Source organism: Geotrypetes seraphini, chromosome 9 (genome assembly GCF_902459505.1).
Source record: "Geotrypetes seraphini chromosome 9, aGeoSer1.1, whole genome shotgun sequence".
Classification (NCBI taxonomy): Eukaryota; Metazoa; Chordata; class Amphibia; order Gymnophiona; family Dermophiidae; genus Geotrypetes; species Geotrypetes seraphini.
In genome coordinates this window covers 118,984,514-119,012,364 of record NC_047092.1, presented here as the reverse complement: position 1 = coordinate 119,012,364, position 27,851 = coordinate 118,984,514, and the positions used below count along the sequence as shown (strand labels likewise).

At 46.1% G+C, this 27,851-nt stretch overlaps 1 protein-coding gene across 1 annotated transcript in view; it reads left to right on the top strand.

Moving 5' to 3' along the window:
- Positions 1 to 27,851, top strand: part of AGXT (alanine--glyoxylate and serine--pyruvate aminotransferase) — a 90,508-nt gene that overhangs the window by 7,764 nt on the left and 54,893 nt on the right. The window contains exons 2-3 of the mRNA XM_033959613.1: positions 9,815 to 10,007; positions 27,062 to 27,126. Coding sequence (XP_033815504.1) covers positions 9,815 to 10,007; positions 27,062 to 27,126 — 258 coding nt within the window. The remainder of the gene's footprint in view (positions 1 to 9,814; positions 10,008 to 27,061; positions 27,127 to 27,851) is intronic.

The following is a 27,851-nucleotide window of genomic DNA, read 5'->3' as shown; positions in this document are numbered from 1 at the left end:
ACGCTGTCGAAAGCTTTACTGAAGTCTAAGTACACTATGTCTAGAGACTCTCCCGAGTCCAGCTTTCCTGTTACCCAATCAATCATAGGCATGTTCGGTGCTGAGTGCTTGCTCAAGTAGGCCTGGTGATCCTGGTAGCCCCCAAGCTGGCCCCAGGGAACGTGGTACACAGATCTAATGTGGTTGAGCAGGGACCGGGTGCCTGCGGTTTCTCTGTCTCTGGAGGTTGCTTTTGCAGGTCCCCATAGCGCTCCAAGTTTCGGACAGCTTTGGTCTTATGGCTTGGCTCTTGAGCGCATGGCTTTGACAGCTCGGGGTTATTCTCCTGCGGTCATCACTACACTGCTTCAGTGAGTGGAACTCTACTATGTCTACCTATGCCAAGGTCTGGAGGTGTTTCCAGATTTTGGTGTGTGAGGGCTCGGGTGGATCCCTCGGCTCCTCCGTGGCTCATGTCCTCAACTTCCTACACACTGGGCTCAAGGAGGGTCTGGCAGTGTCTTTGCTCCGTGTCTAGTTATGGGACTTTCGTGTTTGGGTCCCACTGCTCTCAGGGGTTCTCTGGCGTCTCTTCCAGACGTCCATTTCTTGCGAGGGTGGGGAGGCTGCGGCCTCCTTTAAGGATGCCTTGTCCATGTGGAATTTGACTTTGGTTCTGCTTTCGCTGGCTAGTCTGTCCTACAAACCCCTGGATCAGATCTCTCTGAAAAATCTTTCCATCAGGGCCCTGTTTCTTGTAGCTGTCCTGTCCTTGCATAGAGTGTCAGCGATTCAGGCTATTTTGTACATCTCAGATTCTGCGGTTTTCTTGCGGATGATTTCTTCCTTTCTTCTGAAAGTGGTTTCTGTGTTCCATGTCCATCTTTGCCTGCCTTTGTTCCTTCGGGCTCCAAGTCCAAGGACTGGGTGTAGCAGTCCCTTGATGTCTGGCGCCTCCTTTTGAGATGTCTGGAGGCCATGAATGGCTTCCGCCTTTTCGGACTGTTGGTTTGTTCTGGCAGGTCCAGCTCGCTGGGGCCAGCCTGTTTCCATGGCTACCATCTCTAGATGGAGCAGTGCAATCATTTCTGCTGCTTATGTATTGGCGAGAGTGCCACCTCCCCTTGGGGTAGAGGCTTGTTCTGACTGAGGCTTCCTCTTGGGCCGAGTCGCCCGCTGTTTCTCCTGTGGAGATTTGCAGAGCGGCCACTTGGGTCTTGCTTCATACCTTTCCTCATGTTTTCCCCACTTGATGGGGCAGCTAAGCAAGATACTGCTTGTGGAGTTTCTGTCCTGGTGACGGACTCATCGGGCCCCCCCCCTGATGTGTTGGGACTGCTTTGATATGTTCCGCTGGTGAAGATTCCAGAGTTTATTGTACAAGAACAAAAGATTAGGTTACTTACTTCTGCTAATCTTCTTTCATGTAAATAGACTCTGGAATCTTCACAACCGCCCATCTATTCTGTCCAATTTGCTGATCATCTGACAGTACCTGGTAAGTGCATGCCTGTCTTGACCAGCCTCCCTGAGACTCCCATCTGGTCCCTTCTATATATGGTTGGAGGGTTAGAGGGGTCCCGGGGTGGTAGGCCCATCTGCCCTCAAGCTGTGTCTCTTTTTCAACATTATACTTTTCTTGGCATTGTGCCAATTTAAAGTTATGCAAAGTTTGGCCTTTTGTCACTAATTGTTTTGTTTTGTTTCTCCTGAGCAGAATTGATGTATTGCAGAGATTCCCCGCACCCCTCTCTTTCCTTTCTGATGTTTCCTGTTTTTTTAGGTCTCCCTGGCTTATGTACGGAATTCTAAGGCACGTGACAGGATGTATAATAAAATATAATAAAAATCTGGTGTAGTCCACATGAATACTAGGATCAGTTTTTAATTTTTTATTATATTTATTTTATGTATGTTATATATGTTTTTATGATTTTTTATTAAATTCCTGCACCTTGTACATTATACTGCAGTTCTGATTTTGTATTCTATGGGCACTCAAATGGCATAGCTAACGTGACCATTTATTTTTTTCCTCAAAACAGGACAAGCCCTCCCCTCCCCGGACCCTCCCTCGCCCCCCCCCCCCCCCCCCCGGAACCCATTAAATATGGTTCAAAATATAGACAGCAGATATAAATTCTCAAAACTGACACATTTTGATCACTAAAACTGCACGCACCTGATCTGTTGCTGCGTCGGCGTTGGGGAAGCAGGGAGAAATCCTGGGTTCTGCTCACCTGTCCCATTGTCCCCAAGCACAGCTTTTTCTGAAAACAGGACATTTCAGCTTCCCGAAGCTGTGCTTGGTAACAACAGGACAATCAATCTAAAAACAGGATGGTCCCATTCAAAACGGGACGTATGGTCACATTAGGAATAGCCTATATTTGTAAGAGGAGCATTTAGGAAGGGTTCACGGAAGTTTCGCCCCCCACATTTCGCCCCCAGCAATTCGCCCCTCACATTTCGCCCCCGCACATTTCGCCCCCCGGATGTTTCGCCCCCACACATTTCGCCCCCGCACATTTCGCCCCCCGGATGTTTCGCCCCCACACATTTCGCCCCCGCACATTTCGCCCCTGAGTGTCAGACTATTCCTCTCGCAGGCGATTTCTTTGCCGACACGACGGCAGGCTACAAATTCAAAGTGCACAGCTGGCTGTTCTCACTGCCTCTAATGTCGGCCCTGCAGCTCCGGACTTCCCCACACCTGCTCTCTCCCTCCCCCCCGATCACTATTATTTTAAATGTTATGGCAGCCACGGCGCTGTATCCATCGGAGGAGACTTCTAACCTCGGCCATGAAGTTGCTGTTGCAGGAAGAGTTCCGGGGCAGGCCGAGGTTAGAAGTCTCCTCCGATGGATACAGCGCCGTGGCTGCCATAACATTTAAAATAATAGTGATCGGGGGGGGGGGGGGGGAGAGAGCAGGTGTGGGGAAGTCCGGAGCTGCAGGGCCGCCAGCTGTGCACTTTGAATTTGTAGCGGTTTTTTTTTTTAAGGAGTCAGGGAGTATGCTGATGCGCCCCCGAACGCCGGCGCCGCCCCCCAGCGCGAAGAGAGTCGCTCGGCGCCGCGAGCCGCCAGCCCAAACGCGGCCCGCGCAGAGGCGCGGCCCCCCCCCAACGACCAGCCGACCCCGAACGCCAACGCGAGCAGACAACCCCAACGCGGCCCGCGGCCCGGCAGTAGGGAGCGCCGGTCCGCTGCGGTCGGCGCCGCCAGCCGCTACAGGGGGAGCGCCGGCACGCGCGTTCTGCGCCGCGAGCTGCTGGCCCTAACGCGGCTCGCGGCCTGGGAGGAAGGGAGCGCCGGTCTAATGCGTTTTTTGCCGCGGGCCGCTGGCTCCTACGCGGCTCGCGGCCTGGGAGGAAGGAAGCGCCGGTCTGGTGCGGTCGGCCATTGGTGCCGGAGGGGGAGAAGGAGCCCCCAAGCGGCCCGGCCGGGAGGAGGGGAGCGCCGGTACGGTGCGTTTTTGCGCCGCGGGCTGCTGGCTCCAACGCGGCCCGCGGTATGAGAGGAGGGAAGACTACCGGCTAAGGGCAGGAATCCGATCCGACGCTCCCGGGCAGGCGGACCAGCCCGCACGTGTGGGGCGACCCGCCCCGCTCATATAGTTGTTCGGTGCCGCGAGCCGCTGGCTCACACGCGGCCCGCGGCCTGGGCAGAGGTGCCGCCCCCCCCAATGATTAGCCGACCCCGAACGGCAAAGCAACCTGCGGCCAGGGAGGAGGGAGTCGGCGGCCCTGAAAGCCAGCGCGGCCGATGCCCCGACTCCTTGCAAGCCGCACCCCCCCTCCTGCACCAGCTCCACGCGGGGAGAGCCGGCAACAAGTTTAAAAAACGCCGAGGGCAGAAAGCCGATCGGCAAGAAGGCGCAGCGCTCTAAGGCGGGCGGACCCGCACGCAAGTTCCGGGCGGGCCGCCCCCACCGTCCTCTCCCTCATCGAGAGCGCCGTCGTGTCGGCAAAGAAATCGCCTGCGAGAGGAATAGTCTGACACTCAGGGGCGAAATGTGCGGGGGCGAAATGTGTGGGGGCGAAATGTGTCTGGGGGCGAAATGTGGGGGGCGAACCTTCCGGATCCCTTTAGGAAGGCATCTTACAGAATACTGTTGTCTAAATGTATACTAATATTAAGTGCCCAAATGTACACATGTATTCAGTAAGGATACTTGGGCACCCAAGTGTCCATATAGAATAAGCTCTCACCCTTTATTACTAGAGTATTTAAATGGAAGCACCCTCAGTGGCGTAGTAAGGGGGGTGGTCCACCATGGGCGCCATGTTGGTAGGGGTGCCAGCACCCTTCCTCCTCTCTGCCCCTACCTCTTCTTCCCCCTCCTCCTCCCATACTTTTAGTTGTTCACCACCGCGAGCAGCAACTTCAACATGCTCCTCATGATTGTGTCGTCTCTCCCGCTGATGTCACTTCCGGGTGCCGTACATAGGAAGTGACGTCAGAAGGATAGCCAATGGGGTCACGAGGAGCACATTGAGTTCTTTTTGCCCCCTGCGGTGGGGGGAAGGTAAGGTAAGAGGGGCGCATGCGCAGCAGGGGAGGTTCAGGGAAGAAGCGGAGGGTGAAGACAAGAGTGGGGGAGGGGCACCACCAACCTGGGTGCCTCTCACCCTCACTATGCCACTGGGCACCCTGTGGTAGATTTATCCCCTATTTGGATACATGCTTTTGAATAGTCCACATTATCCCAGGACAAGCAGGCAGGTATTCTCACTAATGGGTGACGTGATCCAACGGAGCCCCGATGCGGACGCCTCACAGGCAGTCTTGCTTGAAGAAACTCAAAGTTTCGAGTCGCCCGCACCGCGCATGCACGAGTGCCTTCCCGCCCAGCACAGGGCGCGTCTCCTCAGTTCTTACTTTTCCGCGGAGCCGAGAAGTCCATCTTCGACTCTCTGCGCAAAGTTTTCTTCACTTGTGCCTTCTAAGTTGGGTTTATTTTCTCATAATCACTGATTTTCATCGTGTTTTATTGTTTTTCCCCTAAAAAAAACAAAACAATTTCTTCCATCGGTTCGACCGGGCAGGCCACGTGGCCACAGCCCCACGGCTTCGATCTCGCGGCGGAGCTTTTCCGGCCTATGTCCCAGCCTGCTACCGGTTTTAAAAAGTGTTCCAAGTGCCTGTGCGCGATTTCACTGAAGGACCCTCATCGATGCTGCCTTCGGTGTCTCGGGCCTCAACACCTCCCGAAATCGTGCCGGCCTTGCTCAACACTTACAGCCTGGGCTTTCAAGCGTCGTTGCATCTTGTGGGAGTCGCTGTTCAGCAAGGAGTCTTCAAGGAGCTGTCATCATCGAAAGGCCCTTCACCATCGACCTCTCCCGAGGCTCCCCAGGCTTCCACGTCTTCTGCTCCGAGCCTCATCAAACCTGCTTCGTTTGTCCCAGCTCAGTTTTCGACACAGGCTGCAGTGCCTTCCTCTGTCTCCTCAGGTCAGATTGCGCAGCAGCCCATTCCCCCGGTAGTGCTCAAAGTGCCCAAGGCTTCTAATTCCAAGCACTCTCACACTGCCTCGAGGGAGCACGAAGCCCGTGCAGGTGGTCCCGTTGGAGACGCGGATCCATCCTTGCTGGCTTCATTCCAGACCTTGTTTGAGAAGCAATTCATCCAGCTCTTTACCACGATGGGGCTGAAGCTTCTCTCTCAAATCTAGCCTGGGCACGCAGAGGTCTCCCGCAAGGTTGAGCCACCTCCGGTGCCTCAGCAGTACGCACACTCTCTACAGGGAGCAGAGTCTCTGCGAGTGTCTGGTCTGGCATCGATGCATGCATCGCAAGGAGCAGAGTCTTTGCCCATGCCTCCATTGGAACCGATTCACTCGATGCAAGGAGTAGATTCTTTGCGAGTGCCTCCATTGGAACCTATCCACTCGATGCAAGGGCTCAAGCCTTTGCAAGTGCCTCGAGGTGCTTCCAGCCATCCTCCTCTTCTTCGATCCACCGCTTCCAGCCCCATCCACTCTCTGGGGGCCTCATCAAAGACGCACTCTCCTCATCTATCGAGGCCTGCTTCCAGGCATAGCTTGCACTATCGATTGAGGCATTCTTCGAGGCATTCATCCAGGCACGCCTCACCTCATCAGAAGCAGCCTTTTCTTCAGTATTCACCACCGGCTACTTCACCTCCTCCTATGCCGGAGCTCGAGGACACGATGGGATCTTTTTCCTCACCTAGATCCCCGTTCTCATTGGATCAGGAGGACTCGACGTCCTCGAGCCCATCTCGATGCCCTGCTTTGGCTAACCAGCTGTCGTTCTCTTTTCTCCGTCAGATGGCAGCTGATCTGGATATCCAACTGGACACAGGGTCCAAATTATCGAAGGAGTATCTCGAGACGATGCATCTCCCTCAACCTCCTACTGAATCCCTCAAGCTTCCCCTTCATAAGATGCTGGATCAGATCTTTGTCCACTGCCTGGAGACTTCCTATTCCATCCCCGCTGTTCCGGGCAAATTGGATGCCAGGTATCGTATGGTTCATCATAAGTGGTTTGACGGTGCCCAGCTCTCTCATCAATCCCTGTTGTGGTGGCCGCAGCACTCAGGAACCACGGTCTGCAGGTGTTTCCATACCTGGACGACTGGCTCATAAAGGATTCCACGTCTCAAGGAGTCGTCCTGGCGACTCAGCGCACTATCTGGTTCCTGCAGAGTCTGGGGTTCGAGATCAACTTCCCAAAATCCAATCTGCAACCTTCCCAGACTCTTCCCTTCATCGGAGCTGTTCTGGACACTATTCAACTCAGAGCATTCCTCCCTCCACAACGTCTGGAAGCCCTTCTCGGTCTTTGTCATTCAGTGTCCTCTCGCCAGTCCATCTCGGCGAGACTCATTATGGTTCTTTTGGGCCATATGGCCTCCACAGTACACGTGACTCCTTTTGCCAGACTTCACTTCCGAATTCCTCAGTGGACCCTGGCATCTCAATGGTCTCAGATTTCCGACCCTCTGACTCGACACATCCAAGTCACTCCTGCTCTGACAGTCTCTTCGCTGGTGGATGCTCTCTTCCAATCTATCCAGAGGCTTACTGTTCCACATGCCCTCCATCAGAAGGTGCTCACGACCGACTCTTCAACTTACGCTTGGGGGGCTCATCTGGATAGTCTCCGCACTCAGGGTTATTGGACCAGTGCGGACCGCCAGTGCCACATCAATCTCCTGGAAGTCAGGGCGATTTTCAATGCTCTCAATGCTTTTCAGCATCTGCTTCACGACCGTGTGGTCCTCATTCGAACGGACAACCAGGTCGCCATGTATTATGTCAACAAGCAGTTGGGCACGAGATAGGCCTCCCTCTGTCAGGAAGCTCTGAAAGTTTGGGATTGGGCGATTCGCCACAACACCTTCCTCAAAGCTGTCTACATTCAGGGGGCGGGCAATGCCTTAGCGTACAACTTGAGTCATCTTCTGCAGCCTCACAAGTGGACTCTCCATTCCACGCCCCTTCATCACATTTTCTCTCTGTGGGGAACGCCTCAGATAGACCTCTTTGCAGCCCCCCACAACTTCAAACTGCCTCAGTTCTGCTCCAGAGTCTACACTCCTCATCGTCTCGAGGCAGATACTTTTCTTCTGGACTGGACGAATCTCTTTCTATATGCGTTTCCTCCATTTCCTCTCATTCAAAAGACTCTAGTCAAACTGAAGTCCAACCATGCCACCATGATTCTAATTGCTCCTCGGTGGCCCAAGCAACCTTGGTACTCCCTTGAACTTCAACTCATCAGCAGGCAGCCCTTCCTTCTACCAGTGTTTCCGTCGCTGCTTACTCAGCATCAGGGATCTCTGCTTCATCCCAACCTGCATTCTCTCTACCTGACAGCTTGGTCCCTCTCAACGTAACTCCTCTCCAGTTTTTGCAAGCTGTGAGGGATGTTTTGGAAGCTTCACGGAAGCTTTCTACTAGACAATGCTATACCCAAAAATGGACTAGATTTTCTACTTGGTGTTTTTCTCATCATCAGGAGCCTCAACATTCCTCCTTGTCTTCTGTTTTGGACTATCTTTTGCACCTTTCTCATTCTGGCCTCAAGTCTACATCGATACGAGTCCATCTTAGTGCAATCAGCCGCTTCAAGGGAAACCTCTCTCTGCTCATCCTGTGGTTTCCAGATTCATGAAAGGACTTTTCCATGTCAATCCTCCTCTCAAACCGCCTCCAGTGGTTTGGGACCTCAATATTGTTCTTTCTGAGCTTATGAAACCTCCATTTGAACCTATTGACAAGGTTCAACTGAAGTATCTCACTTGGAAAGTTGTATTTCTCATTAGCCTCACTTCTGCTCGTTGAGTTAGTGAGCTTCAAGCATTGGTTGCGGATCCACCTTTTACAGTGTTCCATCATGACAAGGTGGTTCTTCGCACTCATCCAAAATTCCTTCCTAAAGTTGTCTCGGAATTTCATCTCAATCAATCTATTGTTCTTCCAGTGTTTTTTCCAAAACCTCATTCTCATCCTATTGAATCATCTCTTCATACTCTAGACTGTAAGCGTGCTTTGGCTTTCTATCTGGAACGCACCAAACCGCACAGAACTGCTCCTCAACTTTTCATCTCCTTTGATCCGAACAAGTTGGGACGTCCTATCTCTAAGCTGGATGGCGGCTTGTATCTCTTTCTGCAATGCCCAGGCTGGATTACCCCTTCACAGTAAAGTCACAGCCCATAAGGTCAGAGCAATGGCAGCTTCTGTAGCTTTCCTCAGATCGACACAGATTGAGGAGATTTGTAAAGCTGCCACTTGGTCCTCGGTTCATACCTTCACCTCTCATTGTTGTCTGGATGCTTTTTCCAGACGCGATGGACAGTTTGGCCAAACAGTATTGCAAAATTTATTCTCCTAAGTTGCCAACGTTCCCACCATCCCATTCTAGTTAGCTTGGAGGTCACCCATTAGTGAGAATACCTGCCTGTTTGTCTTGGGATAAAGCACAGTTACTTACCGTAACAGTTGTTATCCAGGGACAGCAAGCAGCTATTCTCACGTCCCACCCACCTCCCCTGGGTTGGCTTCTCTGCTGGCTATCTGAACTGAGCAGACGCACCCTGTGCTGGGCGGGAAGGCACTTGCACATGCGCGGTGCGGGAGACTCGAAACTTCGAGTTTCTTCAAGCAAGACTGCTTGTGAGGCATCCGCATCGGGGCTCCGTTGGATCACGTCACCCATTAGTGAGAATAGCTGCCTGCTGTCCCTGGATAACAACTGTAACGGTAAGTAACTGTGCTTTATAGCCTCCCTGACTCCCACCCAACTTCATTCTCACACAGTCACACTTGAACTCTGTACATTCTGAAGGGAATTCTATACCTGGTGCCTAATGTTAGGTACTACTTCTGCACTGAGATTTTGACACGGAAAAGGCATCACATTTGTGATTAGAATAGTCATTCACTAACTTTTGTGCAGCTCTTTAAACCCATCTCTTTGAACAAGCATTCGCTCTTTACTGACCTATATGAAACACAGTCCAAACACAGCGGTAGAGATGACAATTGGCAAAGAAGACAAAAGCACTCAGTCTGGTGATTAATCAGCCCCATACTGTATATTGCTCTAGCTCACAGATGTTGAAAGAAAATGACAGAAACACAGGGGAAGAAAGGAAGAGAGAGTAAAAGGAAAGAAAAAGTAACATAAACAAGAAGGGAGGGTGAGAAAGTGAGAAGAAAATAGAGAAAGAGAAAATCAGAACTTGCAAAAAAAGACACGAAAAGCATCCCAATATTGCTAGCTTTTGAAACTATTTTAATTTTGATATATTGCAGTGCTTCTTTTTATCCTGAGTCTTCTTCTTTTGATCTCAGATCATGGATGAGATAAAGTTGGGAATCCAGTATGCCTTTCAGACCCGGAACAAGCTCACTCTGGCCATCAGTGGTTCTGGCCATTGTGCTATGGAGGCTGCACTCTTCAATACTGTGGAACATGGTGAGGTCGTGCTGATCGCTGTGAATGGTGTCTGGGGTGAGCGTGCCAGTGACATTTCAGAAAGAATTGGTAAGTTTCAACCTGAAAAGTTGTTAAGATAATTTTTTTTTTGGGGGGGGAGGGATAGGGGAAGGGGTCTATGGAAAGTTTACTATTTCTCTCTGTAAATGACTCCTCAGGTGCTGATTAAGTGTTGGCCAACCATAGGGTTTATTTAGCACTTTTTAGAACAAAGTGGCAGACTTGGGTTCAGTTTCTAGCTTCAGTTTATATTTCTTGATCTGGTCAGGACTAGTTTAGTTATCTGTTAGACCACAAATATATATAAAGGAGTAAAATCTATGCAGTTTACAGTTTAAAAGAAAATACTTGGGAGAGAACTATAAAAACAATGCAAATACACAGAGTCAAAACAGAAAATACTGGTACAAAAGGAAAAAACAAGGTAGGGGGGGAAGAAAACCCAGAGGAAGTTACTTTAAAAGATTTGTGGACTTTAAATATGAGGATGGAGGGGATGTTAAGGAAAGTTACTAATCATGTTCAAGTTTTTTCCAATGAAGTTGTTGATAAATTGGGAAATGTAGATGCTAACAATTTATCTAGATAAACGCACGCTCTCTCTCAGAAAGCAGATAAAGAATTTACAGACATCTATGGTGACAGTTACAAAAGATTCCTTGAATATTTACTATAAGTTGGAAATGAGTGAGAATCAGGTTAGATCAAGGAATCTTAGATTAGTTAATTTTCCACTGACTCATTTATTATCTCCAGAGATGCTATTGAGAAAGTATCTCAAGGAAATATTAGGGGTCACTAACTCTGACACCATGATGTTTTCTAATTTTTTCTATATACCTCAAAAGAAAAAATTCCCAGTAGAAGGGGGAATGGATCAATTAAGTATTGTAGATGTAGATTTAACTAAATTTCTTGAAGATTCTCAGGATTTGATCCAAACCCGCTCTACTCTGTTAGTCACCTGTGTAAATGAGTTAGACAAAACTTTAATGTTGAAGCTGTATTTCCAGAATAGAGAGGCAAAATTCTGTGGTGAAAAGGTTCTAATGTTCCCCGATGTGGCAAGGGCTACTCAATATAGGAGAAAAGCCTTTTTGGCTTTACGTCCTAAAGTTCTTGAAACGGGTGCAACGTTTTTCCTTAAGTTTCCCTGTAAATGTATTCTGCATGTTCAAGATAAAGATTATGTATTTTGGGAACCTTCTCAATTAGAATTTTTTCTAAAAGGAAAGAAACAAGATTAATTATTATTATTATTATTAGCTTTTCTTAGTGAGGGGTTTAAAATATATCACCCTAAGAGGTAAATAGGTTTTGTGAAGGGGGGTAAGTTTGTTCTTTTCTCCTCCTTTATACCTATTTTTTGTTTTCCTGTTATATAGTTTATTTGAATTATGAGATATCTTCCTCCATTTGTGGGCTAGATGGATATTTCCCCTAAGGGGTAAAATTGGTTCTTTTGTGGATAACGTATATTTTCTTTGTATTCCATATCTTATTATGTTTATTTAAATGGATGTAATAATGTTGAAAAATTTTAATAAAAAAAAACTAAACAAAAAAAAAACAAGGTATGGGGAAGTGTTTATCCAGGATAGTTAGCTAAGGATAAAACAAATTGATAGGTAAACTTCCTTGAATAAAATTAAAAAAGTACCATGAAGGTGTAGATCAAGTTGAGACAAGTGTGGCAAAACCAGATATACTGATATCACTCAAAACAGGGATCTGTGAATTTCCAAACACCCAGACACCCCAATTGACAGATGCCTTGTGGTATAAATTCATAGAGCCCATATCAGGCTCATTAATTAATAAATGCTTGCCAAATCCCAATAGTTAGACTGTTAATAAAAGCATTTAAGTTCACCCTACAGGAGCTCAGCTGTTTCACTGTTTCCAGCTTCCTCAGTGGTTCATAAGCTCTTACAGTCCAGATTCAGCATTTCAAACGCCTGTGCCTCACAACAGACTGCCTATCTCTCCAGGCTTCCAACGTTGTGGATCAAACAGCTGATTGTGTTCAATGCTGAATCTGGACTGTAAAAGCTTGTGAACCCCTGAGAAAGCTGGAAACAGTGAAACGGCTGAGTTCTCGTAGGGTGAACTTAAGTGCTTTTATTTACAGTCTGACTATTGGGATTTGGCCAGCATTTATTAATTAAAGAGCCTGATATGGGTTCTCTGTGAATTTGTGATGATATTTATACCCCATAAGGCATCTGTCAATTGGGGTGTCTGGGTGTTTGAAATTCACAGATCCCTGTTTTGAATGATATCAGTATATCTGGTTTTGCCACACTTGTCTCAGTGTACGTATGATATCTGGATCAGAGTTGAGCAAGTTTTTGTTCCAATTTGTTTTCTATAGATCAAGTTGAAACTAGTCAGATATTGGAAAAAGTGTATTAAATGCTAATGCAAAATAGTAGGCTTTTAGTTGAGATTTGAAGTTTACTGAAGATTTTTCAGTCCTGAGATAAAAAGGGAGAGAATTCCACAGGGTAGGAGCAGCAACAGAAAAGTAAGCATTCCTTTGAATGTCTGGAATCACCTGTCTAAAAGATGGGATACTCAAGAAGTTTTTTTGTGAAGAGTGAAGGCTTCTCTGTGTTGTGTACGGAAGCAGAAACTTAGCTAGAAAAGATGGTAGACCTGAAGAGAGGATTTGAAAGAAAAGAAAATTTAACTTAAATGGAATCCTATATGTAATGAGTTGAAAATGTTCCTGTTTTAAATATTGAGTGATGTAGTTGTATTTAGAACAATGATAAAGAAGGCGAATTGCAGTGTTTTGAACAAGTTGAAACCTATGAAGTTAGAAGAGAGGAAGACATATGAGAATGGAGTTGCAATAATCTAATTTTGAGAAAATTAAACAATGCAGGAGAATACCAAAACATTTAAGAATTAATGGAGTGCAATTGCCAGAGGGTAAGAAAAAATGAAGAAACTGCCCTTGATATATGGTAATGAAATGATAAAGAATTGTCAACTGTTACTCCAAGGATCCTTGTGGAATTATAATATGAAAGTGAATTTCCAAGGTTTTTTGGGTTATGTAGGCCTGTACATAAGAAGTGTCCAAGCTAGAAGGGGGGATAGCAAGTCCTCCTCCCTTCCTATATTTATAACAATGGTAAAAAAAAAAAAAAATTATAACCAGAAGGACAAGGTTGTCACAGAAATGTCTCATTTGCCGGTGCTAGCCAGGTCTCCGTAAGAGCCAGAATATCTGTTTTTTCTTGAGTCAGGAAGACATGCTCCTTCATAGCATGAGGGGCCATGCTCTGGCAGCTAGTGTGCTAAGAGATGGAACTAATTATGTGGGCACTGAAGAGTGAGGTCACCTTAGTGGACAGAGCTATGGAGATCAGCAACAAAAACAACAAAATGCTGCCATGTATGCAGCAGCCTTACAAGAAAGCCAGAGGCTGTAAAAAAATAAAAGCACAATAGCAGGGCAGTCAAAACAGAGTTGGTTTTCTGTACAAGAAAGTAAGGAGATATATTGCATATCCCTGATTTGAATTTGAAATGTGTTGAAGATGGCTTCCTTGAAACTGCCAAACTGGCAAAGCAAGAATTCATGTTGGGTTCCTCTTCCTAGCCATTTCATTAATAGATGAGTACAAAATTTAAAGGGAAAATAAGTATCTATAGTAAAGTATGTATACATTGAAAAAAAGAAGTCTCATTGGACTGATAGAGAAGGTAAATAGCCTGTTGCTTTTGTTTGCTAAAAGGGACAAAGATTCTGATGGTGAACACGGGCATTAATTGCTCTAGTTTTATTTAGAGCTCTGTGAAGCTGGAACATTTAGAGTGATATTTTAGAGACCTGATAGAAGAGATAAGCCAGGTAGAGGATAGTTCCATTACAAGGCACTTAGAGTTTGGCATGTGGCCAGTACCTAATAAGAACTTGTTCTATATAGGAATGTAGGCACCTCCTTTCTTTATAGAATATTAACGTAACTAGGGGAGGGAAAGGAAGATGGTCAAGAAAACAAAATATTGGCAATACTCGTAAAAGAATGTAAATACACCAGTTGTATTCCAAACTTCAGTCAGCTGCATTTCTTACGATATACACACACATTCTCACATATACCTACATCCACAAATAACCACACATCCACTGCCAGAAACATGGATCTATACGAGTTATACAAATAGTCAATCTGCATAACTAAGCCTCATTGTTGCAACCCTGTCCATTCAAGTCATATTGCTGAAAACACATGAATAAAGTTATCAGTATCACTTTAGATCTGCTGTTTCTCCATTCAAACTTAGGCAAGGAAGTTATCCATGTAATGAATGTAAACTGGCACCTCCTTCCAACTATCGACTTAATATTGGTTTGTAGACTTAGGATTTTTGTTTTATCATCTGTTAGATTCTGCCTCTTCACAGGAGGTGTTTCCGACTGTGCTTGTGATAAAACGTCAAAGTCCGGATTCATAGTAGGAGAAATGACAGGGCTCATGTCACCAGATTCTGTACTTTTCTCAAAGAGCGCTGTGGTTGTTGCCGTGCTTTTTGGGACAGGATTAAAACGTCAACATCTTCTAAACATGGAGATTCATGAATATTATTAAAGGCATCTGGGTGCTGTTTTGCTTTTTCCCTTTAAAGCCCTGATTCTAAGGAAGATGCATTTCCACTGTTGTATAAAGCGGTAATCTGTGGGACATTGTTATCTCCTACACCTCCATTAGATAGACATAAAAGCAGATCACTTGGTATAATGACTGGAGTAGCCATGCAAATGGTGCCTAAGAATTGGAAGAATTTTGACAGATTAAATTTCACTTTTTGGTAGAATTCATTATGCCTGTGTTATAAATACGAGAAAATGAATTCTGAACAAAAGGGTAATAATAAGTTGTTTAAACTGATGTGGGGTCCATTGACCAATTTTATTAATTTTAATTAAATAGTTTATTCCCCTGTTACCGGTTTGGTTTGCACATCCAGGGAAGGAGGGTGGGTGGGATGGAGAGGGATATTATATTTGGATTTGTTTATTAATTACATGTATGTACTGTTGTATGTTTTATTGAATACATTGGAATTTGGGTGGGTGGGAGGGGTGGTGAAAATGGTTTCTCATATATTTATTGATTGATGTAAGTCCTGTTTTTCAAATTACTGGTATGTATTCCTTTATGCACTGTTTTTAGACTGAAAAATTAATAAAGATATACAAAAAATTAATTAATTAACGTAACTATACGGGAAAATGGGGGGGGGAGGCAGAAAGGTTCTTAGCCCAAGCAACAAAGTTGGGGCAGTCTCCATCGAGAGCTATACATGTGGAGGGGCATTTTCAAAACATATGTTTAAGTCCGATTTGGACGTATGGCGCTAGACATCCAGAGTCAGCAGTAAGAAAGCGTCTATTTTCATAAGGCAAACTACCATACATCTAGAAATATATATATATTTTAATCCTCCATCTGGATGTCCAGGTCATTGGGACTCTGAGACCACCAGGACATCTATCTTTATACCACATTTTTGACCAAAATTTCATCCAAGTCCCAAACAGCCAGAATAAGACCAATTGGACATAGGAGGGGCCAGTCCTATAATGGACTGGCCACCCAGACATGTCAACAGAGCAGTGGGGCATCTTAGAGGGCACTGCTGTGAACTTCACATAAAGGGTGCCAGGTAAACATCTCACCAGAACTCCTATATAGATTGTGGTGACCCCCTAAAACCCACTATACCCAACTGTCTACAACCCTAATAGCTCTTATGGCTGCAGGTTGCACCTATATGGCAGTAGAGTAGGGTTGTGGGGGGTTTATGTGGGCTCACATTTCCACCATAAATATAGTGGTGAGAGTGGTTTATGTGGCTATGGTTCACTAGCCCACTCACCAGGCTACTTAAAACACCTGTGTACAAATCTACTAGGATTTCCTATACCAGGTTCTGATGTTCTGGAGACAGGTATGTACATTTGTATTCTGATCTTTGTGGGTGTGAGGGGGTCTGTGAGCATTGGGGGAGTGTGGGGGCAACTTACCTTGATGCATGGAGTGGTTATCTAGTCAGTTTGTGCACCTTTGTGGTACTTAGACCCTTCTAATAGAGGTCTGGTTCAAAACGTATAAGTTCTGTCCAAGATGTCTTGCAAAATGTTTGATTATCACAGCAAGACGTCCATGTCTAAACCAACTTTGAGACTGCTGAAAACCCGCCCATAAAATGCCTCCACCATGACCATCTCATGCTCTGAATGTATAGAGGCTGGAACACCTTGCTAGACGTACAGAAAGACATAAGAATAGCCTTACTGGGTCAAACCAATGGTCCATCAAGCCCAGTAGCCCATTCTCATGGTGGCCAATTCACGGTTTTGATTATCGACACTTAGATGTCCTGGCGATTAGAACGTCCAAGTGCTAATTTAGGATGCTTTTTGGACATCTGTTTTTTTTCATTATGGTCCCCTTAGTCTAGCAATTTTCCACTTTTTTGTTCTGTATTTTTCCAGAACAAAAAAAGTAGAAAATCACTGGTTTAAGTGTATAGTCCTTGGTCGAGACTGCCCCAACTTTGTGGTTGGGCTGAGAACTTTCCAGCAGCCCCTCGTATGCATGCTTATGTACAATCACTTGGAGCTGGTATGAATGATCATGCCTAAGTGCCAGAGATGTGCGTGTAACTTGTAATCTATAGTTACCTGTATAAATGAGGGTTCTGTCAATCTCTACCTAGACTCTGCCTTTGTGTACCCGTTAAATAACAAGCTATGCAATATACTGTACATGCGTACTTACAGAATTTTGGTATTTACACTTCTATTTAAACACATATGTGCATATCTGTAGCATTGCAAACATTTATGGATATAATCAACATATAAATGGTAGTGCCTGCTTTATAGAATTACCCTTTTATAATGTTTCTTTTGCTACCTAGTAGACAGTCAAAGAAGAAAGTGGTAGTGTTAGGGTAAAAAAAAAAAAAAACCTGCCTTTGTAATTTATACCCAAATGTGAACTTTCTCTCTTTTGCTATGCTTTTACCCAAAGGCCTGTTTGGTTTTTTTTTAGTTCAATCAGTTTTATTGTTTCTTGACAATAGCTCAGAAATAAAACAGGCCAGGTGTGGAGTAGGCCTGTTTTATTTCAAAGCTATTGTCAAGAAACAGGGGACCCAGAACCCCTGATCTCCCTTCACAGACAATGTTCCCAAACATGACGAAAACCAGAAATGAACTTTAATAATCAAATTGGTTTATTGAAAGATTTAATTTAATAATAATTACAAGAAACATTGAACTAGTGCAGTAAGTTAATGTTCAACTGGAGGCAAATAAATGAATTTCGACTTTTCATCACAGTTTAAACCCTTCTAAGGTAGCTAGTTTTTACCCTATGGTCTCCTCACCTACAGATAAAACTGACTCATTTTCTTTGATCTAATTTATAGAAAAGAATAATCTATACAGTATTACCCCAAAGCCAATTCTCTCTGTGGAAAAGCTCACACACCCAGTAGAAGAAGGGGATCTAACCAGGAGCAACCCCCCAATCCTCTCGAAATAGACTTTTAGCCTTAACATTTATATCATATGACTATATGGAACGTCCCAAAAATTAATGCATATGTGGCTTAGCGCACTTGTCTTCGTTGCACAACTTCCCAAGGAGGAGATAAGATATACAATACCGGCCAATCTTCACTGGCCAAATTATACTATACCCCTTCTCTTTAGCTTACAACAGGTGCATCCATGATCATGCTAAATCTCCTTTTTCCCAGAATCTCTTGCTGGTCCAGGTCACCTTGTTCCTCATATCCAGGTATGTCATGGCACTGATAAGTTTGTTCTTCGTCCCTGTTGTTTTTTGCATGATCATCCATATTTAGGTCCAACTTAAACATATGGTCATTGCCAAATATCAGATAGCAAACGAAAGGGCTTTTGCTGATCTGAAAAACAGCCCAATTAAGAAATCAGGTCTGTCAGCCATTCCAGAGAGAAAATTTCCTTCTTGTCTTCCATTTTAAATTAGCCACTGTCTCACTAAACCTGTTATCCTGTTATCCCCTTTCATGTTAATAAAATTAATATACTTAGTTCCTTACAGTAGCACTTGGACTGTATATGAATTGACAGATGTACATGATGGTTTTGACATGATTGTTGCATGGCTTTGTCTAAGTAAAGAGATGCTGGGGAAAATGAATAGCAAGGAACAAGAAGCAGTCACATTGCATAGATACATAGAGGACCATAATCAAAACAAGTGTCTAAGGCCGATTTGGATGTAGAGCGCTAGTCACCCAAAGTTGGCAGTGGCAAAATGTCCATTCTCAAAAAAGATATCTAAAATATATATTTTTTGAAAATCGCCTCTCTGTACATCCAGGCATTTGATCGTCCTGACCGCCACAACTTCTATCTACACCACTACAACCCAAACGCCCAGAACAAGACCTTATGGACATGGGAGGGGCCAGCATTGGGATGGACTGGCCATCCAGACACGGCAACAGAGCAGAGGGGCACCTTATAGGGCACTGCTGTGAACTTCACAAAAAGTGTGCCACATAAACATCTCATCAAAACTCCCTTATAGGTTATGATGAGCCCCCTAAAACACCCCCAAAACCCTTTATACCCACTTGTCTACAACCCCAATAGCCCTTATGGCTGCAGATGGCACTTGTATGGCAGTACAATAGGGTTTTGGGGTTTTTTGGTGGGCTTACATTTTCCACCATTAATGTAGTGGTAAGAGTGGCTTGTGGGCCTGGGTTCTCATCTCTATGGTTCAGTAGTCCACCCTCCAGACTACTTAAGCCACCTTTGTGCAGCTCTACTAGGCTTTCCTATAGCAGGTGCTGATGTTCTGGAGGCAGATATGTACGTTTTTATTCTGAACTTTGTGGGGATGGGTCAGTGAACACAGGGAAAGTGTGTGGGGTCTTTACTTTGTCCCTAAATTATACCTTTCTTCTAGACATTGATTTAAAGAAAAATTCAACTGTTTGTAAAACTCACTCAATGTGATTAAGAAATTTTGTTAAAGGAGGAAAAAGCCTCAGATCCCCGTATGCTATAGGTTCAAAACTCAAGAAGCATATTGGAAAGGGAAAATCACCTCATTGGCTAAAAACCTCCACCCTAACCTAAGCTGCTTGGTGTTTAAATACTTCAAAAAATATCAGCAAAAGATATATTTAGATAACTTTGCTTCTAAAGATGTCTGTACTTAATCAGATAAACATTCCCATTCAATACTTCTGTGTTGGTAGCAACACTCTAATGACTGTTCCAGAAACGTCCCTTTCAGCTCTGGGTACACAGCAGGATTCAGAGGCCTAAAAAGTCCCTGGATACGTCCAAAAAGCCATTTCAATATCGGCATTTGGACGACCTGTCTTTTAGGACAACCAAGTGCCGAATTGGGCAGGTTATTAGATATTTTTTTTTATTATGAGCCCAATAGCAACTTAGATTGATAGCAGATTAGAAATTCTATTGAGTTTGGCCTTTATCGCATTGCCTACTTACCATTTATACAAAGTAATTTGGAAGTGGGTAGAAAAAATACTGACTGTAGCCAAGAGAGGAAAGCAGTGGTCAGCTGGACTCTGGATCAGAAATTTCTTCATAGATTTTTTTTTGTTTCTTCTTTATCTTCCATCAGCTGGGTTTAATCTGACCATCTCTAGGATGATGACCCATGAGTATCGTGTTATGCTACAGGAGTAATCTTTCAGTTTCTTTAGTGAAACAGGTTTTCCAGATCTTTGATCTTATGAGACTCCAGAGTCAAAATTGTAACACATATTGATTCTCAAACATCCTGGGTCACATTCTAACTATTTTCTTTGTATTTTCTCCTGTCCTTGGCACTGTCTTTGTGGAAGAAGTATTGACTTCTGCAGTTTCCTGCTTCTCTGAGAGAACCCAGTCACAGACACTCTGTTGATCTACGATTACATAAATTATAGAAATATAGGGTTTCCCTCAGAGAGGTAGGCTACACTAGAATCACACCAAGCAATTCATTAATGATGTAGTGAGAGAGCAATTACCTAAACTAGCAGCCACTTAAAATCTGGCCTACCCTCAGTGAGTGCGAGAAATGGGATGCGAGAATAGGAAGCCCTTCTATTCTTGAAGCATTACTGTAATAAAACCAAAAAGTGTGAAACCTGAGGACGCTACAAACCAGTCGTAACAATTTAAAATGTATTATATACAAAATCCAGTTAAAAATCAACTACAGACAAATCACATTAAAAATACTTAAAACTCAACATGGCCTTACTTCAGCACCATGTGTAGCAGAGGTATACGAAGGCTGTTCAAAAAGTATCAGACCTTAATTTTTCTTGCGTAAACAAATAAAACTAGGGAGGCGTGGCTTGGTGCTATAGGCTCTCCCCGGCAGCCGCTCCAAGTTTTGTTAAAATCAACAGAGCAGCTCCTAACCAGACAAAGAAGGTCAATATCCCAATTTTTCAGTGCCATTGATCCAGTCAGTGATGCTAACTATCTGGACAGGCTGCGCTGGCACTGCGGGTACTCTTAGGCATGGCTGGAGTTCCCATTTATCTGCTTAGCAGTGATTTTCAGCCCTAGGATCCGTTGGGTTGGGCAGTGGAGGGGCGGGCCCACCTAATTTGGACAGAGGTGGGCCTGCTGGCTGGATGGTGCAAGTTGCCCTCCGGCCAAATTGGAGATAAGGCCAAGGAGAGGTTCCGGGGTGGGGGCTTTCATTGGGGGGGTCCGGCAGGAGGGGTTGGGTACCCTTCTGCCAGTGATCTTAGGGGGGCCGTTGGGGAGTCCGGCAGGAGGGGTTGGGCACCCTCCTGCTGCAATCGTTGGGGGGGTTGGGGAGGGGAGACTGGCGGCCGTAACCCCGTCTGCTATGCCTGGGGAGCATTTTTTTTTTTTTTTTTTTACAAAAAGCGCCTCCCGATTGGCTGATTGGACAGCTGTAGGATGCCTACAGCTGCCTACAGTTGGGAGCACTTTGCAGAATCAGGGCCATAATGTGCAGGGTGTTAGGATTCCAAAGCAGAGTTCGGATTCTGGGCAAAATTTACTACAAAAAAAGTTTGGATTCCAATACGTTCGAGTTCTGGGGCGTTTGGATTCCAAGGTACCACTGTATTTTTCTTCTACTTTTCTTCAAAAAGAAGATCTATAATTAAGCAGCTTCAGTTTAATAAACACATAATTTGAGTCCCTGCAGGTTCCTAGCCTCGGTAAGATTACTGGATCAGTTAACAGCAGCCTCTACCTTCCACTTCAGTTACAATTTAAAAAGAAATGTTTCGCAGTTCTAAAAGTTTCCAGACTAGTAATCTGGCATGGCCTGATAGGAAAAAAAATAATGCAGCACCAACTGAGGGTATTAGAAGGGTACCAAAGAGAAATGTTAGCTTTTCAATGGCCCAGTTTAAAGCATAGACTTCTGAATGATGGAATCCATTTCAAACTGTTGAGTCTTCAAGAGACAGGCTGAGTTACCAGCAATCTGAGAACCCAAGGCTCTTTAGTGACAGTGCTGAGGCATCTAGAGGAATATTGAACTGAGTTTAATGATTGATGCCCCATGTTTTGTCCTCGTTCCATCTGACAGACTTCCATGGGTCTGGCCTTGGACTCTGCACTATCTGCATGTTAATGTGCTACTCATTACAGACACTGAGTAACAGATAGGAACCAAAGGACAACATTCCATGTACAGAGTGTCCTCCTCATCAAATATTTAGCACTCTTGAAGTGTAGGACTGGCAAAACTCTAGAATTGTATTGTCCGAAAATCAAAATCTTTCAGTGTATTGTGGTTTCCTAATTTCCTTAAGGGGTTCTTCTGAAAGCTACAGTACTATGGGCTAGATTCACTAAGCAAACCAATCATGTACCGATCGATTTGTGACCCCGACCTGATTCACTAACCTCATGGCCGATCCAATTCCGATCCGTGCATGCAAATGAGGGTAAGCGGCATGCAAACCAGGAAGGACGCAATTCACTACACTTTTACAAAAGAACATAAGATTTGCTGCTGCTGGGTCAGACCAGTGGTTCATCTTTCCCAGCAATCCACTCACACGGCGGCCCTTAGGTCAAAGATCAGTGCCCTATTTGAGTCTAGCTTTACCTACATATGTTCTGGTCCAGCAACACCAACTGGGCTGGCCGATCCAAAAAGAAGCAACTGGTGGGGACTAGTTGCTCACAACCTTTCCTGCTCTCTGCTGACTTCTCCTGCCTTTCTGCCCCGATTCTCCTGTTCATCCACGACTTACCTGCCCTGCTCAGCCCCAATTCTCCTTCCTTCATGCCACCCTGCTCAGCCCTGATTCTGCCTTCATGCCCCGATTCTGCCTTCATTCCCCGATTCTGCCTTCATTCCCCGACTCTGCCTTCTTCTTTCATGATGCCCTGTTCAGCCCCGACCCCCCTTCCTTCATGCCGCCTTGCTCAGCTCCAACTCTGCCTTCCCCTGCATTCATGATGCCCCTATACTCTCCTGCTCTGCCTCCCTTCCCTTCAGCACGAGCCTGTGGTTTTAACCCGCTTTAAACCCGCAGGTTAAAACCACAGGCTTGCACTGCAGAAAAGGGCGGCAGAAAGCAGGAGAGTCGGTGCCAGTAAAAAAAAAACAACTAGGCAGCAAACACATGCATAGACCATCTACAGCAGACATGTCAAACTCTGGCCCACAGGCCAAATCTGGCCCCCGGTGCATTAAAAGTTGGCCCGCCAGACATTTACTTTTTTTGCTTTAATCTGGCCCATCGGCACGAACCGCTGCTGCTGTTCTTCACGAGTGTTTGTCTTCGTCTGGTCTCCTCTTCCTCTTCAAAGCAGCCTGTTGAGGATTGCTGGCCAGCTGAAGCGAACGTCTCAGGCCGCTGTCAACTCAGTATCACATTCCTTCTGACACGATCCCGTACGTCAGAGGAGAGCTGGGACTGCGGCAGAGGGAATGTGCTACTGAGGTCGATGGCGGCCTGCGAGGTTCGCTACAGCTGGCCAGTGATCCTCAACAGGCTGCTTTGAAAAGGAGACCAGGAAGCTGGGATGGAGAGTAGGAACGGCGGGCCCAATCGGAAGGTGAGACTGGGAACAAGAAGGGGGAAAAGAACCCAGAAGTTAATTTGCAACTACTGAGGTATTGATAATAAAGTTTTCAGGAGACTCAAGAGCCAGATCCTGATGCCAAACATTGGTTATGGGAGCAACACGTTTCTGGTGCACATCAGGGACCTCAAGGTGGTCATGATGAGTAATAGATCCTGTTGCACAGAAATTGCCCACAGTATTTATTCCAAGAACCACAAGAGCATTGTAGAGAGGACAGCTTGCAATAAAAACCACAAATCTCAATGCCAAACTTCAGAGTCAAGAGAATGAGTGTATGTTTATGTGTGTGGCTTTAATCTAATCTAATCTAATCTAAACCTTAAATTTATATACCACATCATCTCCATGAGTATGGAGCTCGACACGGTTTACAAGAACTTAAAATAGTAAGCAGAGAAGAAGAAAAAGGATTACATGAACTTATGTGAAGAAGGGAGGAGGAAAAAAAGGGGGGAGGATAGAGTTACAATTTGATGAAAAGCTAGGTTTTCAGTTGTTTAATAAAACATATAAATACAAAGAACATATGCCAGGCTAGGTCCTCCACTGGAACAGATGCCATTAGTAGCAGAGGAGATGGAAGGGAAGGGAGAGAGTATGGTGGATGAAGGGGTTGGAGGTGGGGAAGAAATAAAACAGAGGAGAGGGAGAGAGATGGTGGACAATGGGATGGAGGGAGGGAAGGAACAGGGAGGGAGAGAAGTTGGACACAAGGAATGGTGTGGAGGGGGAATAGAGATACTGAATAGGAGGGTAGTTGGGAAAAGAATGGGAGAGATGGCAAACCTTGGGGTGGTGGGGAAGGAGGGAGAGATGCTGGATGAAAAGGTAGCTGAGAAAAGGAGAGATGGTGGATCTGATGATTGTGGGGTCCATCGCTATAGCTGCGGGGATGGAGATAAAAGGAAGATGCCAGACCTCCAGGGGAGGGAAGGAAAACAGAAGAGGAGGACAGAGATGGAAGATGGATGGTTAGCACCGAGAAAGAAGAAAATGACAAATAGGCAAGAGACCCTGGCAAGCGAGTTATCAGAAGACAACCAGAGCCTGGGACCAAATTGATTTGAATAATGACCAGACAACAAAAGGTAGAAAAAATAATTTTATTTTCTGTTTTGTGATTACAATATGTCAGATTTGAAATGTGTATCCTGCAAGAGCTGGTGTTAGACAGTGAGCGCGAACTAGGACCTAAAAGAGAGAGGAAAAGTATTTTTTATTTATTTTGTTTAAACCACAAAGCCGGTGTGGAGTTGGAGACATTGTAACCCTATACTTCTACTAAGACTAAGCCTTAGTCACTTAGGGGTCCTTTTATTAAGGTGCGCATTTAGGCCCTGATTCTCCAAAAGTGCGTCCCGATTTTAGGCAGCTGTAGACGTCCTACAGCTGTCTAATCAGCCAATCGGGATGCACGTTTTTTAAAAAAAAATGCTCCCCAGGCAGGCCTGAAGGCACCTCCGGGAGCCTAGGGAGACCCGCAAGATGCCTAAGCTCGCCTACAGGCCTTAGGCGAACTTAGGCAGCCCTACGCGTCTCCCTAGTAGAGGAAGAGATGCTTAAAATGTAGGCCAGCAAAATGCTGGTCTACATTGTAAGTAGACGCGGCCGCTATACTGACCGCGGCAAGGGATCTCCCTGCTGCAATAAAGTATAGAAGCCACGGCCGCCTGTCCCATCACCGACAGGAGGATGCCTAACTCCTCCTATCGGAACCCCGAACCCCGGAACCCCCTCCCCCCCCAAATTCGTAATCGCCAACAGGAGGATGCCCAACTCCTCCTGTCGGAACCCCGGAACCCCCTCCCCCCCAAACTCGTAATCGCCGACAGGAGGATGCCCAACTCCTCCTGTCAGAACCCCGGAATCCCCTCCCCCCAAACTCGTAATCGCCGACAGGAGGATGCCCAACTCCTCCTGCCGGAAAGCCCAACGACCCCCCGCCCCAACTAATCTCCCTCCCCCAACTAACATTTCAATGTTGGTCAGCTGGACGGGTCTTGCTGCCGTCCAGCCGTCGGGTCTGCCTCGTGGAAATGAGACGGCACGCCCCTTCCCGGCCCATCCCCGCTAAATTTAAGGCCTGATTGGCCCAGGCTGTAGAAGCCTGGACCAATCAGGCCTTAGGCATAGCAGGTCCGCCCATCCCCACTAATCCTAAGGCCTGATTGGCCAAGGTGCCTAGCCTGGGCTAATCAGGCCTTAGATTTAGCGGGGATGGGCCGGGAAGGGGCGTGCCGTCTCATTTCCATGAGGCAGACCCATCGGCTGGACGGCAGCAAGACCCGTCCAGCTGACCAACATTGAAAGGTTAGTTGGGGGAGGGAGATTAGTTGGGGCGGGGGGTCGTTGGGCTTTCCGGCAGGAGGAGTTGGGCATCCTCCTGTTGGCGATTACGAGTTTGGGGGGGAGGGGGTTCCGGGGTTCCGACAGGAGGAGTTGGGCATCCTCCTGTCAGCGATTACGAGTTTGGGGGGGAGGGGGTTCCGGGGTTCCGACAGGAGGAGTTGGGCATCCTCCTGTCGGCGATTACGAGTTTGGGGATGGAGGGGGGTCCGGGGTTCCGACAGGAGGAGTTGGGCATCCTCCTGTCGGCGATTACGAGTTTGGGGGGGAGGAGGCTTGGGGTTCCGACAGGAGGAGTTAGGCATTCTCCTGTCGGTGATGGGACAGGCGGCCGCAACAACCGCGGCCGCTATACATATTGCAGCAGGGAGATCCCTTGCTGCCATAAGTATAGCGGCCGCGTCTAATTTAACTCGATTCTCTAAAGACGCCGGTTACAGAATCGGCGTTTAGTATAGGATGCCTCTCCCGGGCAGCCTGCCTGGGGAGCATTTTTTTAAAAAAAACGTGCATCCCGATTGGCTGATTAGACAGCTGTAGGACGTCTACAGCTGCCTAAAATCGGGACACACTTTTGAAGAATCAGGGCCTTAGCGCGCACTAAATCGGTTAATGTACCTTAATAAAAGGACCTCTAAGTATCCTAATTAAAAATTCAGCCCGCGACTTAGCTATTATTTCAGATTTCAGCCCTTATGTGATTGAGTTTGACATCCCTGATCTACAGGAAAAGCAGATGGTCTGCGCATGCGTCAGGATCGCTCACTAGCAATCCGTGTGGTCGGTGGGGGGGTGTTCCTCCAATTGCCCCCATTTGCATGCCGAGCCTTGGTGAATTGGTCGGCCTGCCACGGATCGGCTACGGATTGGGCACGGAGAGGCAGGTTAGTGAATCTAGCCTTATGTATATAATCCTCACTTGAAGCAGACAAAAATGGCAAGTACTTTATTTAGGCACTACCAAACTATGCAAAGCAACTTGTATCTTAGCCAAAATACATTATATACTTCAGCCAGGCCTGTTGTGGGTTTCATAGGTCTGGATTTAGGAGCTGCTGATTTGGTGTAGTACAAAAAAGTATCATCATTTGAAGCATGATAAAGAATCCGTGGTTTATTTCCCCTTTTGATCTGCATTTCCTCCTCTACAAGATCACTCACTGTCTTCATCATCCATGCAGGGACCTGTTACACACATCCTTCTTCTTTACTAGCTATTTTTACCCACATTCTTTCCTTAGCCAGACTAGAACTGTATTCTGCAACTTTCATAGCAACTCCTTGCAACACTGCTGGATGGGAATAACTGGGAGCTTATTGGATGATTGGTATTAGATTTCTTAACTTTACTATAATGTTCAGCCTAACACTCCACTCAAGAGCCTGAATGCCAATGTAGGCATATGAATCTGAGCCCATGCTCAAACCCAGTCCATCTGCTTGGGACTGCAGGAGATAACCTCAGAGGTCATCTGCTCCTGGCCACCTGCACATCTAGTGTTGAAACTATTTACAGATACAATGTTAATGACTTTACTCACTCTCAGTTTACCTGGTCTTCTTTCTGAATCTATTCAATGGGCTTCTCTGTTTTTGCCTTTCTTTGTAGGGGCAGATGTCCGACGCCTGGAGAAACCCTCTGGAGAAAGCTACACATTGAAGGATGTAGAAAAGGTTTGTGAAATATGATAGCTGGAGAGATCTATGACATTTTTGAACCTTGCTTTCTGGCATGTCCTGGTTGAAATACATATAACACCTAGACACCCAGGACTTGCACTGAGGTAAAGGCAAAATCCTTCCTTTAATCAAAGGCTGTGTTGGCCTGAGATGGAGAGTAGCTCACTAACATCGCAATGTTGAGTCAATCAGGGTCTTAGGCCCCTCCCACTGCATCCCAAGATGCATTGGGAGGAGGAAGGCCCATCATTCACAGCACACAACCCTGTAGGCAGGAAAGAGTGGGCTTCCCTCCTGCTGATTTTGCAGCACAAGATATGGGAGTGTCGGGTGATGTAGGGAGGGTGTTGCCAGTGCTGTTGGGTGATGTGTGTGTGTGTGAGGGGGTTGCCTGTACTGTCAGAGTTATCGGGTGATGTGGGGGTGTTGCCAGTGCTGTCAAGGGATGTTAGGGGAGGGGTATAGTATGGGACTCTCTGTGGAGAGGACTGGGGGATCAATGCCTGTGAGGGAGGGTGGGAGAAAGGAATCTCCCTGTCAGTTCAGCTGATCCTGGCAGGAGGAATCCCCATCAGCTGAGCCAGCAGGAATCTCCAAAACTGGCTCAGCTGATGGGGATTCCTCTGCCACGATCAGCTGATGGCAAGCCCCCAATATGTTGTTTTTCCCCCCATCTCTAGATGGTGGGAGTGAGTCAGTGACCACTGGGGGAGTAAGGA